Source organism: Pantherophis guttatus, chromosome 1 (assembly GCF_059756535.1).
Source record: "Pantherophis guttatus breed Tessera chromosome 1, ASM5975653v1, whole genome shotgun sequence".
Lineage (NCBI taxonomy): Eukaryota > Metazoa > Chordata > Lepidosauria > Squamata > Colubridae > Pantherophis > Pantherophis guttatus.
Window position 1 is genome coordinate 186508123 of NC_142063.1, and position 20704 is coordinate 186528826.

Sequence of the window (20704 nt, forward strand, 5' to 3'; positions counted from 1 at the left end):
AATTTAAGCATACTGCTATCACTTCATTGCCAGGAAATATAAAGAGGCATCTTCCTTGGAATTCCAAAGACACAAAAATACCGAGATTATTCAAACAACTGCCTGAATTAAGACAAGACAGTAGTGGTTTCATCTCATGAGGTAGCAATCTAGTTAACAGTGTGGCCAATTTTCTATTGACAAAAACCAGGTGCTTCATTCCAATTTTTGTCCATTTATTCAATTTGTATAGCCACTCAGCTCAAACCAATGACTCTTAGTGGTAAACCATAACATTAATCATAATGTTAACCATAATCATAATGTTAGTCCTACGGTCAGCAAAAAACATGAATTATCCTTAACAAGGATCATAGCATACAGTATATGCAAGGAACAAGGAACAAGTAATTGCATTGTAAGCCGCCTTGAGTCTTCGGAGAAAGGCGGCATACAAATTGAACAAACAAACAAACAAACAAACAAACAAATAAATAAATTGCCAACACACTACAAATAAGTAGAAAAAGTGTTGCCACCGGCATGAATCAAGCATTCAGTTACTGTGGAAATAGGTGATGAAAGTTACTGGGATGTACTCTGGTTAACTGAGGAAGTCAAACATCACCAAAATAAGTCAATATGTGTTTCATTGATTAAAGAGAAGCATTTTCTTAAGAAAATGGGAATGCCAGAGCATCACATTTAGACACATTATGTAAAAAAACTAGCTCTTTTGAAAAGTCTAAAATGTTGGGAAAGGTGGAAAGAAAAAGAAAAAGAAAAAGAAAAAAGAAAAAAAAAGAAAAAGGGTGATCAACAGCAAGGTGGATGGATTTCATTACAGAGACAATGGGTATAGCATTGTAAACCTGAAGTGCCAGGTTGGGGGCAGATCATCATACATCTACCTATGTATAACTCAGAATTAAAATTGATTTGATGTCATTTAAACAACCAGTCAATCAATCAAGTGAAAAGGTAACATGTCCCCTTTGATGTCTTGGCTCAGTTTTATCTTAGACAATATCCTTTCATATATTTTGGGGGTACAAATAAAGGAATTTTTATTTTCTCTAAAGTTATTTTGTCTTTTAGTTTATTTACTCTTACTCTAGGAAAACTCTTAGTTCTACTTTCAGATAGTCTGATATCATGTCACCCTCCAGCAAAGCACACCATCCACACTGGAGTCTGTATCAGTGATCTGGTTAGATTTCCAGTGGCCACTAAACCCAAGAGAATTTATTTCACAACTAAAAATGTTAATAGTTGATATAGTCAAACATTCTAGCAAGATTTTTCAAAATACTGTAATATATAATGTAGTCAAACTTGAATATGAAAGAATCATGCTTAAAAATCTGAAGGCTGGAGCACGTGTTAAGATCAGGGAGGTTCTTCTAATGGTTGCAGGAAAGCTTTGAGCAAGCAATGCAACTGTTCAGATCCCAGAACTGGTTGATATCTTCTTTGCTGTAACCAAAGGTTGTTGAATGAGCAATCTACCATTAGACTGCAATGGTAAAGTTCACCAAACAAGCTAAGCAAAAATGAAACCAGCACATTACATTAAATATAAGGTATAAACCAAGCCTTTAAGATATAAAAATTGTATTTTTGTGGCAAAAATTAGATGGTGTACAATCTAGGCAGCACTCACTAACTATGAATTCTTCTTGGGAATTACATTAAAAAGGGAGGCAAACAATTCCACAGATCCAAAATTTAGAGATCTTTTTAAAATTTATGTTTTCACAAATTTAATTAAATGCAAGTCTTAGAAACACTGGTTTCTATACGTAAATTTCTGACAATTGTTTTTGAGAAAAGGAGGTTTCTTGTTTTAAAAGATGAAATATTTCCAAACTAGGGAGTAAAACCTCCATTTACAAATTTTAAAAATCAAAGCTAAGAAAAATATTATACATAAAATGCAAAAGGAGGAAATTACATCTCCTCTCTTAAGTCCCATTTTGAAAATATCTGGTTGATAAAGCTTGAGATAACACACAAAATAATGAGCATGCTTATTGCCAAATTTAGCTTTGCTACATTGTTAAAACTTCAAATCTCCCATGAAATCATTTATTTATGTCTCCTCGGGCATCTCTTCCCATATGCAGGAAATGGATATGTAAGCCAGGATGGAGATTTGATCCAGTGTGCGATTCCTATGACCCATCACTTCCTGTAGTCTGTCTGTGTCAAAGTTGAGGGCAGGAATGCCAAACTAAATACATTTGCTCTTGGAAAAAGTACTTATTTCATATGTTTAAAAGCAAAAAACTATTATAATCCTAGCTCACTTTGTCAGGGCAACATTCAGAGGACTTACTGGTAGGAATAGGAGGAAGTCTCAAAAATCTCTGGAATACTATACACAGCAACATACAATACAGATCACAAAGAATACAAATGGCTCTCTCATTAAGCATTTTTAAAAATAAAGCACAGAAATAAAGATGAAGTTCCAGGGAGGTGTACAGATACAGAAATTTGACATAAGATTATTGAACGCTTCCAAACTACATTTCACAAGTAACATGACAGGGTGTGAGAAGAATAGTGCTCAGTATGGAGCTGGAGTAAGTGAAATGCTTATTTATTTATTTGACAATATTTATATCCTACCTTAATCTACAAGAATTCTGAGTAATGACATTCCTACTAAAGAGAATCAAGGCAGGAGCAATCTTAAATTATTTCCTCACTTCTTTTGCCTATTAAGTTGATATTAATATAATGTCAAATATCTGAGTTGATATTTACATAATAGTTACAGGTAGCACTCAGCAATAGCATTTAGACTTACTGTATATACAGTGCTTTTACAGCCCTCTCTAAATGGTTTACAGAGTCAACATATTTCCCTAAACCATCTGGGTCCTCATTTTACCAACCTTGAAGAATGGAAGGCTGAGTCAACCTTGAGCCTGGTGAGGTTCGAACTTGCCAAACTACAGGCAGCCGGCAGGCAGCACAAGTAGCCTGCAGTACTGCATTCTAACCACTGTGTCACCGCAGCTCTTAGTCCTCATTTAATTCCCATCTCCATACTTGTCTACACAAGTCAAATGATGCTCATGGCATGAGTTGCTCCTGCTAGATGTCCAGGTGAACACCAAATTCACAGATCACCTGTTTCCGAGGGAGCAGTCAGCCACAGAAATACTTTGGAGGAATGGTTTTAAAAACCAAAGCATGTTTTAAGACCAGGAAACAGAGGAAGCATGAGAAAGAAGCTCAGACCTAGCTCCTCCCTAATCCACTAGACTATATGAGGGAGGAAAGTAAGAACAGCCAGCCTTGGTGGCGCATGGTCAGGAGTTCAATCCTGACCAAGATTCAAGGTGGACTCAGCCTTCCATCCTTCAGAGGTCGGTAAAATGAGGACTAAGATTGTTGGGGTCAATATGCTAACTCTGTAAATCATTTATAGAGTGCTATAAAGCACTATGAAGCAGTATATAAGTCTAAGTGCTATTGCTGTCAAGATTCTGTTACTATGGCCTATATGAATAAAATTACAACCAAACTTGTAGAATCAGTTTCTTAACCAGTTTCTTGACCTTTGCAAAACCTATAAGGGTGCAATCTTAGCCAGATTATGTTATTAAATTGTTATGTAATGATGATAAGAAGGACTAGCTTAAGAGAATTATTCTGAGTTCGTTTCAACCAATCCAGATTCTCACAGCCTTGAAATTTGGCAATATCTCTGGTTAGCTTGGGGTGACAATGTACAACTAAGATATTTCACCTTGAACCCCCAAATGACTTCATATGAATGTTAAATAAAATGGGGAAAAGCTCTAAGCCTTGAAGAATCCTACTAAGAATTCACAGGGACTCTAGTATTGATGCCCCTTGTCCCTTCATTGGAATTGCCACTGAAGAACCACTATAAAATAGTCCTCCCAACTCCCAGCCTCTGCAGGATACTGGAACGATACCATGGTTCATAGTATTGAATACCAACAAAAGATCTCATATGAACAAAACGATGTACACCTCCCATCATGATGCTAACAAAGGTAATTAGACACAACAACCAATGCTATTCCCAATGCCAACTCATTACCATGTCTGGGTCCTGATTGAAAAGAATCTAGATAATTTATTGAACTGGGATCCTCTGTAGGGTCAAGGGAACATCTGTGGATGCAGTGTGTACTTACTTATTTATGTACAGTAACTGCCACCAACAACAATCCTTTATTAGAGTCTTTATGCCAGAAAACACTGCATAACAACACATGCAGTACAGCTACAGGAAGCTTAAAACAATAATAAAACAATAAAAATATAAAAAAACCAAGGATAAACAACTCTTAGCTCCCCAAAAGCAACACACACATAAATAAACAATTTCTCCAGTTCCAGTCACCCCCCAGCCCAAATTTTGTGGGAAGGTTTTCAAGGCTTTTTGGAATGCTGGGTAGGGGCCTGCCAGGTGTCTGCGGAAAGGATGTTTCACTACTGTATGTAAGCTTCAATATGATTTCTTACCAGTATTCAGTTGTGTCCACTTCTGGTTTCCTCCTGCTAGACATCTTTTTAAGCTTCTTGGTATGGCAATCTCATCCACCAAAATCCTTGCCCAGGATTTGAAGGTTGAAATTACCCAGACTAAAACTTCAACATCAGTCCTGAGATGAGATATTGATGTTTATAAAGGACCAGTAGTATCCATCTATGTGGTTGATGCCTCAGCAGGAACCTTAATAGACCACCTTCCTAGTTCAGGCTCTCACAACTGGTCATCTCTTGAGCAGTGCTCCTAGTCATGGTCCAGTTGTCATAAAAAATCCCACAAACTCTTTCACTCCAGCCATACTCTCATAGAGGACCTGAAACCCAACTGGGAAAATTTGCAATGCTTATTATTGTCCAGCCAACTCTTAGATGCACACTCATCCACCATCATGTCATGTGGTCTAATTATGCATAAGCCTGGTACATACCAACTCTCCCTATTTTGCTCTACTACAACACCTATTGTTCATCTCCATTTGTTATGCTGGCAAAGATTAATTGTAACTGCAATTGAATGAAATCTGTACCACCATAAAGATACAATCTGTCTGGTAATTTGATAGGTACATCTGTATAATATAGAAGTTTGCCATTATCTCCTTCAAGGATTACTTTTAACTTTCCAGTCTAATCTTGAGATATTCTAGTGGTATTCCATCCAAATATCAATCAGTTCTAGCAGTGGTGAAATCCCAATTTTTTTACTACCGGTTCTGTGGGTGTGGCTTGGTGGGCATGGCAGGGGCAGGATACTGCAAAATCCCCATTCCCTCCCCACTCCAGGGGAAGGATATTGCAAAATCTCCATTCCCACCCCACTCTGAGGCCAGCCAGAGGTGGTATTTGCTGGTTCCATGAACTGCTCAAAATTTCCGCTACTGGTTCTCCAGAACCTGTCAGAACATGCTGGATGTCACCCCTGAGTTCTAGACTTAGGTTTTTTGGGGGATGCTATTTTTGTTGTTTCTTTTAGATCACCCAAGATTGGCTGTCCTACCTCTGTTATAGAGGAAGGAAACTATGGCTATATATTTCAGACAAAAGCATATTTGATGCCAAAATATTTTTGTTGTTAAAAAATTAACTAACGGAGAAGCGGAAGGATATTACAACATTCCTGGAATTTTTTTCAGAGTAACTTGCATATATAAAGGTTTTATAAAACAAGGTAGATACAGACATATACCAATAAAATTTACCTTAATTAAGAAATGATGTTGGGTATACTGATATCTATAGGAATGGAAGAATATTAAAATTGGATTTTTATATAAGAAGCATTATATGCAGCCAAACTTTTTTTGGAATGAGGGGTACAGTTAAAAGATACCAAAAATATTGTAGAGAAAAATAGATGGATAGTAGTTTATGTTAAGAATAGTATACTGAATATTAGTATTAATACAAATATAACCGTCGATTATCAAATCCTAGTTGGGTGAGGATAGCAATGCCTGAGATCTGACCTCCTAGTTGTTGAAGCCTGGACAAACTTTGATGCCAGGACCATTGGATAGAGATGATGTCGATTTGGTGGCAGCTAGGAACATTGTTTATGTGCAGGATTGCTTTGACTGCCTTTATGTGACTTCGGGAAGGGTTGAAGGGTTCTGCTCACTTTGCTGCACAGCACAGTACCTTTTTGGTCACCTGGAGCACGCAACTGGACTGGTATTGAAATCTCTTGGGTTCATAGTGCTGGAGGATTTTCATGTTCTAGAGGAGGATTTGGTCTAGATTAGAAATTTAGTCCATCTCTGATTTTGACACAAGTTATCTCAAGTCCAGCCTACTTCATAGTTGCATTCTACAGCCAATCTTTACTTCAGAGCAACTGATAGGTGAACTAAAAATGGAGGATGTTACAGGGTGTTCAATGTCATGGTTGCATGAGTCTGGCTCACCATAAGCTAACTACTTCTTGGAATCCCTGCACCTGGAGGACTTGTTAAATTAGCCCATCAGATGCCTTGTGGATCTGGATGTATTCTGAAGAATGCTTGGAGAGTTTTCTAGAAATCTCAAAGGCAGTTCCACCAAGTGCCTAGATCAGGGGTGTCAAACTCACATCATCACAGTGGTGTCATGTGACATATTGGGACTTTCTCCCCTTTGCTAAACCGGGCATGGGTGTGGCCAGCATGTGACGCATGCAGCCCGCAGGCTGGGAGTTTGACATCCCTGGCCTAGATCATCTCTGGATCACTGGATCACTGAAACAATCAGGTTGGTTGTAGCTTCTCTCACCCTCACATCCAAAAGTCTTCCTTGATTTACTGAATAGCTCAGGAAGATGAAGCAATTGAAGAAATACTCTACACCATCACTGGAGAAAAATCAGAAATGAATTTGTTTGAATACAGGCTCAAGCTTGTGTTTGAACCTATAAAAGTGGCACAATGTACTTACTAGTCTACCCTTATTGATTAGTGGGCTGTGCTCCAGCAGCTCTGTTTAAGGTCACTTGTTTCCTTTTAGGCACCAAGACTGAACAAGACTTATCTACAGGCCGTTGCAACAGTTTTGGGCAATAAAAATGGGATGGAAAAATGTACACAAAAATAATGCATTTTTAAAAAAGAAAAAGTAGCTCCTCCCTTATCCTTCCTTCATTTCTTGCTTCTAGACACACCCACCTTCTCTTTTTGCCTCATTCCTGTGCAAAAAAGGTGATACAGTAATCACGAGTGAGTCTTGATAGCAAAAATTAGTCTTCCAGTCATTTGTGTACTTTATTTTCTCCACCCTATTTCCTTCCTCATAGCATCCTGTCCTTTGGGAGGAATCCTCTCAATAACCTTTGTCAATAACTACAAAGTAGACTGCCAGATGCTCTGCTCACTGAAGACTTTAAAAGCCTTTGCCTCTCCAAGTAGAGAAGTCTGAATCTCTGAGTTTACAAGGTCATCCAAAGCAATTATATGAAAAGAATTTCTTCTGCTCTAGTTTTCTTGTTGGGTACCTCTCCTTATCATGGGCCTATTTGCTCATTGAGCATACAAAACCAATCAGATGAGCTGCTGGTTTACTAAACATTGACAAAAGAGGCTACCCAATGAAATAAATGTGATAACAGATTATTGATTGCCTAAAAATGAGTGAAGAAGAGTGGCATTAGATAAACCAGGTGCCATAAATTTGGAGTAGTTTAGTCATATGTCCTGAAATAAGTGACTATTGTTTGTACCCCAAGTATAAACTGTATTTGTTTTCAATACTTTTCCCCTAAAAAACTAGTGACCAATAGGAAGCAATTTACTATAGCTGGGAAGAGTGTTTCATGAAGATGGTAGAACAAAGTAATCATTTCATTGATAAATCCAAGCTTTATTCTTTTGAATGGGGAAATTATTAAAATATTTTTAAAATTAAATTGCTTATGCAGTATATTAATTTATGATTATTTGAATCCTACATTATTACATTTGATTAACTCAATCGCCTGGGTTTGTATAAAACATTGGATCATTAACTAACCACCTTAGCTATGTTTGCACAGCATGCTAGGCTACAATGTAGTATATCAGTTTATGCATATAGCCAGTGACTAAAATTAGCATATGATTCAAAGTTTTATATGTATCCAGGAAATTATGATAGTACTTAACTATTGTTAAAAAATTAATTAGAGTGCTATACAAACCATGCATTAAGCACCGAACCACATTTTAGCCAAACATCTGCCTGTACATCTGCCTGGAGAGCCTGTCTTGCAATGACTTTAAAAATAATAACAAAATCATGGAACATGGAAGTTAAAAGTGGCCTTATAATTCAGCCAACTACCCCCTGCTCAGGGTAAGAATCCATTCATCCTCCACCCCCACCCCCTGATAGTGGAGCAGAATGTTCCAATGTTCCACAGCTCTTCCCATCGGTTTATGATTACTTGGTTTGATTTCTTCATTTCTTTTTCCAGGGTCAGTTTGTCTTAAACTAAAGTGCTTCCATGAAAGAACACGGAGCTTTTCCAATATTCTGCTCTCAAATGACTAAGGGCTTATTCCCACGGTAAAGTCACCAGATGAAAATGTGTTTTTAGTAAGCTCAGGATGACATCACATTCCACAGTGAATTCCTTACACCATCATAAGCTCACATTCCACCACTTAAATAAAGCAGGACATACCAAAGGATGTCCCATAGCTAAATGCTAAACGTGGACCAGAGTAAAAGAATATTGACCAAAAGTTAATTTTCAGTATAGTTTATTAAATGTAGATACACGTGGAAAAACAATAAAATCCCCAAACTTCTAATTGTCATAGTTATAGTACAAAATTTAGCTACAATTCTAGAGACATCCTGGTCCTAATTACAAACTGTTCAAAACACTCACTGTACCTACTAAGTAACCAGTTCAAATGTAATTTACTTTCTAATATCTGTGCTGTTAAATTGGTCGTCTGAAATGGAGAAGCCAACATGAACTGATTTCCACGGAGCTGAAATCTCAACCATGCAAAATTTTATCAGCTCTGCCAAAGAAATAGAGACTGGATCAGATTCAATATTTGGATTTCAATGATGGAGCTTGTTGCTGCTTTCAGAGTGTGAATTATTTCATGTCTGTTATACACAAAAGGAGCCAACTACATCAGGATGTGAAACAGAAGGACAAGCAAAAATCAAGCATTATCAGAGGAACCTAGCGTTTTTTCAGATTCTGGGATCCTACTCTTAATAAGATCATGTCTAGATGATCAGGCAGCCATTGACTGAATTCCTGTTTCCTTCTAAGGATAGAAACTAGAATAATATGCCATAAAGAGTCCATTGAAATAGAAGGAGCCATTGTTTGCTATTACTGAAATGCTATTATTGAACATTATCTCTACCTCTGAGCATTTTACATTGGAAGAAATTCTAAAGCATAGTTTTATATTTTTAAAAAAGTTTTAATCTTATTTTATTCTGTTTTAATGCTTAATTTTATTGATTAAACTGAACATTGTCCAGAGCTTCTGAGAGATGAGCAGTTAAGAAGTGTGAAATAAAATAAAATAAAAAATAAATAAAATAAAATAAAATAAAATAAAATGTTCCTATTATGTTAGGAAAAATCTCCCTGGACTGCTGTGTGTTCCCATCCTAGAATTTAAGCACCAGCTAAACCCAGCCCTAGGGAACAGAGAGTACATGTCCAGTCAATGGTTAGGTGACAAAGTACACTGCATAGGAGTTGGGTTCTCCTGAGAAGCAACTTTGTAAGCTGTTGTTCAGGTTGGCTCTCATTCTTATGGCATACCTCAAAACTCAGCTTCATATCAAAGCAGCAACTGGGTCCTAGGTAGCCAAAGAGCATTCAGACAGTGGCTGTAGGCTAGGTGCTCTTTGATCTGAAATACTCAGTTTTGGCTTTGCTCAAACTGCAGCAACAACCTGCTGGAGATGGCTGTAGTTTCTGGTTGGCAGTATTGACCAGGTGGTTCCTCAAGCATCCATGAATAGTGCCTAGCTTTTTCTTCAGCTAAAGGGTGTGAGAGATGTGTATTCCCTTTGGTATGATCCCAATGACCAACTAAGTCATGGGTCCTCAAACTATGTCCCGCCGGCCACATGTGGCCCGCTGAAGCCATTAATCTGCCCCACACAGGACTATGAGGCTGCCCCGCCCACATCGCCCTGTCCACCCTTCGGCCAAGTGCAAGACTTACCTTTGCTAGCCCCATGGGCTGGAACTGAAAGGTAAGGCCAACAATTTTGGCCTGCAGAGAGGCCAATCTTCTGGAGGCGAGGGAAGTGAAAAACAGGGCGCACAGATGCCCCAGGATGTGAAAAAATGGGTGAAAACTGCCTGTTTTTCACCTCCCCCACCTCCAGAAGATAGAGAGAGAGACACACACAGAGAGAGAGAGGGAGAGGGAGAGAGACAGAAAGAGAGAGAGAGAGAGAGAGGGAGAGAGAAAGAGAAAGAGAGAGAGAGAGAAAGAGAGGGAGAGACAGAAAAAGAGAGAGACAGAGAGAGATTTCTCAAGCTCCTTGGGGCTGAGAAGAATTGCTATACAACTGAGTTTTCTGAAGTGGACCACTAGACTCTTAAACAACTGAAAAAATGACCTAGTAAAAAGAAAAGTCAACCAAAAGAGCAACATGCAAACAAAAGCAAATAAAACACCCCCAGGACAAAACAAATTAAAGTTTAATTTGTGTGTATTGTTTAATGGACTGTTAAATTGGCCACACCCATCTAGTCACGTGACCTAGCCACACCCACCCAGCCAGTCTGGCCCCCCAACAGTCTGAGGGACTGTGAATTGGCCCCCTGTTTAAAAAGTTTGAGGACCCCTGAACCAGTGGTGGGATTCAAGTAATTTAACAACCGGTTCTCTGCCCTAATGATTTCTTCCAACAACCAGTTTGCCAAACTGCTCAGAAAGTTAACAACCAGTTCTCCCGAAGTGGTGCAAACTGGCTGAATCCCACCACTGCCCTGAACTAAGTGGTGGGGTTTATTTTGCCTCATGGTCAGGCCGGCTCAATTAGCATGGGATCCTTAGGATGTGAGTGAATAAACTATCTCACTTCCAGAAGTCTAGGTAGAAAAATTCACTGGACAGTGCCCTATCTCTGGGCTGGAGTTAAAAGTTCCTGTTTATCAGAGGCTTTAAATATTTGAAATATTCCTAATGTCAAAACCAGCCTTATTCTTCTATAAGGCAGTCAGGAATATTAGTGAATATTGCTCGCTCAATGTAACTGAAGGTAAGAAACTGGAAATTTCAGAGATTACAATGAAAAACATTTATGATTATTATGAGATTAATGATTATTTATTATTTATACTATAATTTTCTAGAACAAATTTTGGAAAATATAACTTTGGCTAACAGAATGTCAATTTAAACTAAGAAATTATGTGATAACCTAATGAAAGAATAAACACATTTTCATTTACAAATCCTATAGTACTATAACCTAATGCTCTGTGATAAATTACAAAACATATGCAAACTTATTTGAAAAACAGATCTCTTAATCCCAGTGATCCTTGCTTCTGAATGCTTATGTTCAGCTAAAAAAACAAAGCATACTAATAGCATTTCTATATCACAGTAGATTAGAATTTCCTTGAATTCAGGTGCACATAGCTGAATCATTTCTGCTTATCTCTTCCTGCAGCTAAATAATTTTTAAAAAGCCACCTCCATTGTTTAATTAATTATGATATAATGAACAGGATCCCAACAAGTCAAGAATTGGAAACAAAGAAGAAACCACAGCTTCTGACTCAAGAGGAGAATATCCCAAACTGCTTTAGGAAGAGCTTCTGTAATAAGAGCAGGTGTAGTGCTAAAGCAGTCATCAGTAGCTAACTCATTCATGACCAGCCAAAATCTCTGGAAATCTACATCTACATCTACATCTACATCTACATCTACATCTACATCTCTGATTTGAAAAACCAAATGTCATTGCTAGCTGCTTGATAGGAATGCAAGCAATTTTTCAAAGAATTATTATCGTTTATAGCAGTAGAACGTAGACCTACATGCTTTACAGCATTCTCTCAGCAGTTTACAAATGTCAGCATATTTCCCCCAACAATCTGGGTCCTCATTTTAACAATCTTGGAAGAATGGAAGGCCAAGTCAACTTTGAGCCGGTCAGAATCAAACTCCTGGCTGTGGGTACAGCTAGCCTGCAATACTGCATTCTAACCATTGCACCACTGGGGCTCCTAGTTGGTTCTAGTTCTAACAAGCCCTTTCACCCAATGGTGAAATGCATGCTGAGCACACACATGCACAGTGCACACCAAACGCACGCTGTGCACGCATGCTACACTAAAAAATTAAATTTCTAGAACTATACGACAGAAAATTATAGAGGTCTGCAGATAGTCCTTGACTTACACTCACAATTCGAACCAGAATTTCACTTGCTAAAGAAAGTGGTTGTTAAGTGAGTTGCGCCCATTTTTATGATAGTTTTTGCCACAGTTGTTAAGCAAATCACTGCAGTTAAGAGAATTCTGTGATTGTTAAGGAAATTCTGCTTTCCCAATTGTTTGTCAGAAGCTGGCTGGGTGGTGATCATATGACCTCTGAATGCTGCAACTGTTGCCAAGTGCCAAGTGCCCAGACTTGATCAAATGACTGTAAGGATGTGTCAATGATCGTAAGTGCAAGGAATGGTTGTTAGTCACTATTTTCAGTGTTGTTTTAATTTTGAATGGTGACTAAACAAATGGTTATAAGTTGAGGACTACCTGTATTTTAAATTAACCATTCACAGAAACATAAAAGGGAGACAATAGGAAAAGCCACAGCCTATACAACTGTCTGATAAATGAAATTTGAGTCTGAAGGAGGGGAGGTGGTAAAAGCATCTCAAAACAAATTTTTCTTAGTTTTGGGGAGAGTAAAATGAAAGGAGGGAAGAGTATTTCCAGACTTACAAGATACTGTTAATGTAATCTTATAATAAGAATAGAGCTAGCAATCCTGGTTGCACACCTTGTCTGGACTACCTTGCAAGGCTAACTGAAAGCTCGAAGACTAGTTGCATTTTTGGCTATCAGAGTAGTGTCATCAGCAGAGCACAAATTATTGATATTGATATAATCAGCAAATAGGTTAAATAAATAAAGGGTGAGTATATAGTTTTGTCGTGCTCCTTTGATATCCTGCAGCCAGTCAGTTACAGTCTGTACTGTAACTCATGCTATGATGACTATTGTTTTCGATTCTTTTTTTCTGTTTAAGGTTTAATGAGGATTTTTAGTTTTTTTAAATGTTAAAATGCATGCAGTTATTGGCAATCAATTAATGAAAAACTAAAACTTTAATTTCAAGGATATATCAAATCCCTTGTTTTTTTAACTTGTTTTCTACTCTTTTGCTTAGCTTGTTATTCTTTATCCTTGTTGGATTAAAATATTCAATAATACATATGAGACTAAAAAGAATAATTTTACTGAAATAAAGTAAGATTATCAGATGTTATACTAGGATGGTCTCTGCTAAAAAGACCTTTTCTATCTCCAAAGAATCTGTATTCAATTTGCCTTCCTCCGACCCCTACAGGAAAGGTGACTGAGCAGGCTATGGTGGAGGAATGTGATGGACCCTTTTCAGCTATCAAGTCAAAAACTTCTACAGGTAGTTGTTGACTTATAGCTGCAATTGAACCCAAAATTGCTATTGCAAAGCAAGATAGCTGTTAAATGAATTTTGCCCCATTTTATGACCTTTTTTGCTACAGTTGTTAATTGAATCATTGGTGTTGTTAAGTTGGTAACACAGTAGTTAAGTGAATCTGGCTTCCCATTGACTTTGCTTATCAGAAGGTCACAAAAGGTGACCACATGACCCCAGGACACTGCAAGTGTCATGAATCAGTTGCAAAGCATCTGAATTTTGATCACGTTACCCTGCGGATGCTGCAGTGGTTGTAATGTGAAAAATGGTCATAATCTCAATAGCACTTAGACTTATATACCGCTTTACAGTGCTTTTACAGCCCTCTCTAAGAGATTTACAGAGTCAGCATATTGCTCCCAACAATCTGGGTCCTCATTTTTCCCACCTCGGAAGGATGGAAGGCCGAGTCAACCTGGTGAGATTCAATCTGCCAAACTGCTGGCAGCCAGTGATCAGCAGAAGTAGCCTGTAGTATTGCACTCTAACCACTGCACCACCACGGCTCACTTAAATCACTTATTTCAGCACCGTCATAATTTTGAACAGTTACTAAATGAACTGTTGTAAATTCAGGACTACCTGTACTTAGCACAGAGATAGTTAACATATGGCCCTTTAGATATTACCAAATAACAATTTCTAGAAATTCTAGCTAACAAAATAATGGTGAAATTTTCTGGTGATTGTATTTCAATATATAGAGAGACAAAGGTCTCTATTCATTTCCAAGTATTAGTTGTAGCAAACATAAATCCAGATTTTTTTTCTGTCCCTCTTATATATATTTTATCTAAGTCTATTATTTCATTTTATTCCTTAATATTTCTTTGCCACTTTCTATGACTTCTCTTCTAGATCTTTTTGGATTGACATATTAAGTTTATTATGGGAGATCTCAAATAATCATGTCCTGAAGTGATCCTGTAGGATTTTGAAGGTGGTGTTCATCACCTTGATTCATACCTGGAAGCTGACTGGCATCTAAGTTTACAGAGTAGACATGTTTTACATGGGCAGCTCTTAAAAAGACCGTTATTACCTAGCAAACTATTGGTTTAAGCTCCTGGAATCTAGATGGTCTTCAAGGACAGAATCCTGAATATATTAAATAGTCCAATTGTTAAATGATGAAGGTCTGCATAACAGTGTGCAGTGTTTCCTGACCCAGAAACAATTGCAATGGATACACTAGATATCATCATATTTGGTGCTCAAGCAAGTGCCAAACATCCAGGAAAACCCCAAATCATGAACACCCTCTGTTCAGTGAGCTTCAACCTTCAACCAAGAGATATATCTTTAGAATCAGAGGCTTTCCATATCCACTGCCAATTTTTCTTTCAGGATTAAGTCTGTTCTTCCTGATCCTATTTCTAACAATCTCTAGGCACCAAGACAATGCCTTCAGCACATCACTTTTCTGTCTGTGGGCAGCAATGCATCACTGGATAATATTATATACTTATACTTCACCCCATGCTGATATATCACTTCCCTGTGGCCTCATGTAGATATTAAAGGAAAGAAGGAAAAGAGTTGAATTCTGCAGCACACCATAATTGAGTAACCAATTGACTTCTTTTTGCCCAGAGCCACAAACTGGAATTAGCTGTACAGGATGGAGAACCAATACAACATTATGCCCCCCTCATCTTGCAGCCTGTCCAGCAGTTGATGGTATCAGATCCCTCTGATAAAGAAAACAAGATGGGGGGGGTGTCACTCTCCCTTTATCCCAGTCTTGTCAGAGGTCATCAAAGAGGTTAATAAAGATATGTCCAGTTCTATGACAGGGCCTAAACCCAGATTGATATGCTATGCAATTAATCTGTTTCCTTCAGAAATCTCTGTATGTTTTTTTATTTTAAGTCATTAGGATTATTTTTCTGAGATTTGTAGATTTCTTCAGACATGGCAGAAAAAGATTAAGAACCTTTGTTTTAGACTGATATCTGGCAATCAGTGCCAATCAATTATAATTAGTGAAATGGATAGAAACAAATCAACTATTTGTTATTCTTCATCTCTTCTCTCTGGAGTACTCAGTAAAGCAGTTTTATATCAATTGTGATGAAATTACCAGGGGAAGAATTACATATGATAGGATTAGAAAAGGGGAAAAAAGTAATTTGGGAAAACGGCTGGCAGCTAGAATAAAATTGTTTGGAATGACAACAAAGCAAACAAGATATCTGACATATCTAGGCTCTTCCTTTCTAGCAAGGTAAAGATGATCCAGAAATCTTAAATAACGGAAGCTACAGGTCATATAAGCAACTGATGAAAGTGATTGACTAAATTGAAAGTTTCGCAATTTGGAGAACATAGTTTCATTCCAATAGTTTGAAGACAAAAACAAACAAATCTCCCAACTACAGTAAAACATCCAACTTGTCTAGATAGAAGTTAAGTTTATAGAGTTATATATACTTTATTCCTGATATAAATTTGGATTTAAAAGTTCCCATAATAAATAGTGAGATTACATTGTTTCATTTCTAACATTCCAATAAATGGTAAGTGGGTTCATATAATATACATGACTACAATGTGGAGGGCTAATTTAAGGCTCATTGTGGTTTGCAAACATGGGTAATTGGTTTCATTCAGAAAAACATAGTTTATTGACCATAAATTACCATGAGTTTTGAATTTTTTATGCGAAAATAGTCTGTGAGTGCCTTTAACTCACTACAGAGGCATTTTAAGGACATCTTCAAACAATGAATTTAAAGCAATTTGAATAAATGAAATTGAACAGCAAACTAGCAAGTTGTCAAATTTCCATGTGTTCCAAAACTAAAGTGGCTGTTTTCAAACACAAAGGCAATTGTTTCACTTCAGAAGTTAATGCCAAACATTTATATGATAGCAACGATTTATTTATTTACAAACGGACTAAAACCATTAATAGGTGCAGGGCTTTAGGTTGCTGCTCAAAGAAACCAACAGACCTGTAATGAGTACATCATTACTCCCACACATAGTGCTTCTGTGCATCCGGCATGCCGCCAACTCTGTCTTAAAAACTGACACCAGGACTAGCCTACAAGACGATGCCGGATTCCCCTGCCCTGCCTTCTGCATCGGGAGTAACTTTAGCGGTGGCAGAAATCTACACCCGAAGAGAAGGAGACCTCCCGAGAGTGGCCTGCTCAGTGGGGCGCTGCGGGTAATAGGAAGCAAGCTACTACTTGCCACCGGATTTGGGGAGTTCAGAAAACGCTTCTTCAAGATACAGTAAGGGCTTGAGATAAGAGGGTCGGAGGGGGTGGGGGGAAGCGGCCGGATCCTGCTGACGGCGGCGTGCAGGGAAAAGGGGGGAGAGAAGAGCCAAGCGAGCCATCCGAGGCAGGTAGGCAATACTCACCCCCGCCGCCTCCGACCAGGACCGCCGCCCTGGAACGAGCAGCACCGCTAAGAGGAGCGCGATGCCCAGCCCCGCCAGCCTGCTACCCATCGTCGCGAAAGCGCCGTCCGCCCCACCGGTGCTCACACGTGGCCGTGCCCAACGGGGCTGATACCGTCAGCCTCCTTTCCCGTGTCCCGCCTGGAGCGTCTCTAGCGCCGGAAAGGCGAGCTTGATTCTTGGGCCCTGCTTGTGGGCGGCAGCGGCCGCTCCTTTCCCCGCCTGTCTCCGCCCCCGGCCCTTGGGACAGCGTGAGAGCCAGGAGCCGCCGAGGAGGAGTCGGCCGGTTCCGCTGTCTCCCGCGTCCGTTCAAAGCCAGGAGCCTGTCGCGTCCGGAGGAAGGATGCGGGCTGGTCGAGAGGCAGCCTGAGGGAGCTGCGGGGACTGGAAGGTGAGTCCGTACCTGCAAAGGGCGCGAGCCTCGATTTCGCCGCCCTCAGCTTTGAGCCCGCATCGGGGGTCGCGCCTCTCGCTCCCTTCGTGGCCCCAGACCCCGGAAAGCTCCCCGGCCGCTACTTTCGCGTCTCAGGGCTTCGGGTGTGTCGTCCCTCCCGGCCCGGCAAACCACCTGAGGGGAAAAGTTATTCCACCCGGCGTTGATTCCGGAGGGAAGCGGAGCTTTCTAAGGAATCGGGAGGGGCGGGGAATGTCCTCCATCATCGACATAGGGTTCTGCTTGGCCTCTCCGGGAGAAGATGCCGCTTAACCTGACTCCGGTGATCCTTTGGAGGTTGCGCAAATCCCCCTCCTCTCTCCTCCCCCTGTAAAAATGCCTGCCTCTGCTCGCTGCTGGTGTCTCTTTTGAAGACTGTGTTGTTCCCTTTGATTTCTAGGACCACCCTCTTCCACAAGGAGAAAAGAAGCAGACATGAAAAGTACTCCACACTTCAGTTTAGGATGCTGGACCGGGCAGTAAGTAGACCTATTTCTTTCTAGTATTGTAGCATTTCTTAAAAGTTGTTACAAGACATGCAAAACAGTAAGAGCAGGCCTGGCCATAGCTGTGAATTGTAACTATTTCAATCTTGCCTTGGTACAGGGATATGCAAATTATCCTCCTGGTGGGATTGACTGTGCTTCTTCCTGCCTGTGTACAAGCTGTAAGTATATCATCATCATTTTTAAAAAAAATATCAAAACAAACTATGAGAAACTTTTATAAGGTAGCTTTAAGTCAATCCAATTCTGTTGCCAAAGTTCTTCAACTACCTTTGCTGTGTTTCAGTAGTGCACTTTTTACTATTTTTTTCTACTAAACAGTTTGATCTCCCCTCCCCATTTCTCTCTGTTCAAAAATATGGCTTAAACTATGAATGCAAAGTATTTTTAAGGTACACAATTTAAAACTGTAACTCACTTGAATTGATTTGTTTCATATATGTTTTAAAACAAAGTATCAGTCAGGTTGGTTTCTAGACACTGTTTGTAATGTTTTTATTGAAGTATAAAAATTAAACAATCCGTATTTGCAGAATATTAACAACCAACCAAAATATCACAAGCTTTTTTAATTCTCTAGCAACTCACGAGTTAGACAAAGTCAGGCTGATATGAACTACTTTGACTATGTGTGCATGAATTATTGACATCCTAATAGCTAATCAGAGTTTAGGCTACAGTGCTCTGTGTACCTTGCCCCTTTGGTTAGTTTATGGTATAGTTTTATCTTTTATGGTAATCTCCAAAGCAATAAACAAATAAATAAATAAATATTAAGGTATTTATGGATTTTGGAAATTCGGACAACAATTGTAGAAATCGCTCCCTCTGTTCACAAAGTGCCTTATCAAGATATCTATCTAGTTATCAGGTGACTAGAAGTGCTTTAGAGAAAATAACCCACTGGCCTCCAAGTAGCTTCCATTTTTTTCTTTGGACTTCTCCCCTGCCCCAGCCTTGTGGGACAGTCACATTATTTTAACAAGTAAAGATGATGGGTACTGATCACTTTGAAGTCTTTCTGAGGGCTCCACCTGCTTCAAACAGGGAGAAATGGGACAGAGACCTGGTGAGGGAGAGACTGTGGATGGCATACAACCAACCAAGGAAAAGTTCATGAAAACAGACAAGCTGTAGAGAGCATAGAAAATGGCCTTGAAGGATAGAAACAAGAGCTACTGCCAAGGCAAAGATCAAACAAGGGGGCATGATCTCATCCCACAAAACTAGCTTCAGAAACATGTCACATAAGCCCCTCCTATGATTGAGGGAAGAAGGACGGAAGCATATGTTTCAATGGAAGTAGTTTTAGACCTCTAATCCATTGGTTTCTTAGTCTGGTCTGCTTTATAGAGCTGGCTGAAGCAGACAAACAAAATGAGAGTACTTTAGCAGCTGCCTGGATGCCAGTAGTCATTGTGCATGAATGAGCACCCATGAGCAAACTGATGGAGTATTGGACTTATACTCTGAGACCTTACAATAAGAGCATATGGAAAATAATCCTGAATTTGTTGGGGTGGGGGCTAACTCTATTTTAGCCGTTGGCCATATTCCTGCTTTTTAAATGTCATCTGTTTTTTTCTATAAAATAGGCTTTTGTTGGAGAAAGGTATTGGGGATTCTAGGGTGTGGTTTCTATTTGAAACTTTTCAAGTTTTCATGCAAGTTACTGACTTGGCTTTTGGTCTTACCATTCTTGTGAGGCTCACCATGATATTGATGGTTTGAGGAACCTGTTTATAAATGATTACCACATCCACTTTTTGTGAGGACCTTTCCCCAAACTTCCACTAACCAAAAAAGGTAGATTTCTCGTACATTAGAGAATTTTTAAAAAGCAAACAATCTGAATTAACAGGAAATTAAAAAGTACAAGAATAAGGCTAAATGTAGCGTTAAAGTTTATATCTAGGGTTGATGTATGTGGTCATTGTTGTCATCAGCCATTCAGTCATAGGCCACTCTATGGATTTGTATATAGTAGAATGTATTTATTTGTCTCAGAGAAAGAATTAAATTTGTTTACAGTTTATTACATTGTAACTGGCTTCAACAAAGACATTGTTTACCAATACATTTTGAGTTGAGCTAAAGCAATTATCTTTGCTTTTTAATTTTTATTGCTTTTAATATATAAATAAAAAAATATTAGATAGATAGATAGATAAAATATATTTAATAAACAAAATATATTTATATTGTTTTAATATAAATATATATATTAATATATAAAATATATTAAAACATTTATTGAAAAAGAAGAAAATAAAGAAATTTAGTGAAAATAAAGAAATTTTTGAAAAAAACAAACCACAAAGAAAAAAGAAAACAAACAAAAAAGATACATAAAATACCTAACTCACATAAAGTATTTGCTTTTTTATGCATTAATAATATTAAGAGATCTTTGTATGAGAAAGATTATTCTAAGCAAGAGAATGTCTATTCACCCCTGAACCCCATCATACTGCATTCATTCTTTGTATGCTGCCCGGCGTCATTGAGAGTGAACTGGGCGGCCATGTAAATTTTCTTTTTTTTTTTTATTGAAAAAGTTTTCAAATACAAGTTTTCTCCCCTTTCCCCCCCTCCCCCTCCCTAACCCCCCCTCCCCCCTCCCCCCTGTGACTTCTTCATAACAAAAAACCAAATTCATAACAGATTACTTACTTCCTCCTCTAAATACTGA

The 20704-nt window shown here is 38.7% G+C and overlaps 2 protein-coding genes across 5 annotated transcripts in view; one reads left to right on the plus strand and one right to left on the minus strand.

Annotated features, from left to right (window-relative positions):
* Positions 1–17785, minus strand: part of COL4A1 (collagen type IV alpha 1 chain) — a 161894-nt gene extending 144109 nt beyond the window's left edge. Inside the window, exon 1 of one of the 3 annotated variants that reach the window (XM_087886329.1) lies at positions 17477–17785. Coding sequence is in view for 2 of the 3 variants with exons in the window: in XM_034426848.3 (XP_034282739.2) it covers positions 17035–17124 (90 nt within the window). In the remaining variant the exon portion in view is untranslated. Of the gene's footprint in view, positions 1–17034; positions 17304–17476 lie in introns of those variants that run through there. The other 2 variants (XM_034426848.3, XM_087886327.1) reach the window with 2 other exon arrangements.
* COL4A2 (collagen type IV alpha 2 chain) overlaps positions 16661–20704 on the plus strand; it is a 217187-nt gene continuing 213143 nt past the window's right edge. Inside the window, exons 1-3 of one of the 2 annotated variants that reach the window (XM_034426847.3) lie at positions 16661–16904; positions 17907–17985; positions 18113–18173. In XM_034426847.3, coding sequence (XP_034282738.2) covers positions 17942–17985; positions 18113–18173 — 105 coding nt within the window. In that variant the 5' untranslated portion in view covers positions 16661–16904; positions 17907–17941. Of the gene's footprint in view, positions 16905–17316; positions 17465–17906; positions 17986–18112; positions 18174–20704 lie in introns of those variants that run through there. The other variant, XM_034426846.3, reaches the window with a different exon arrangement.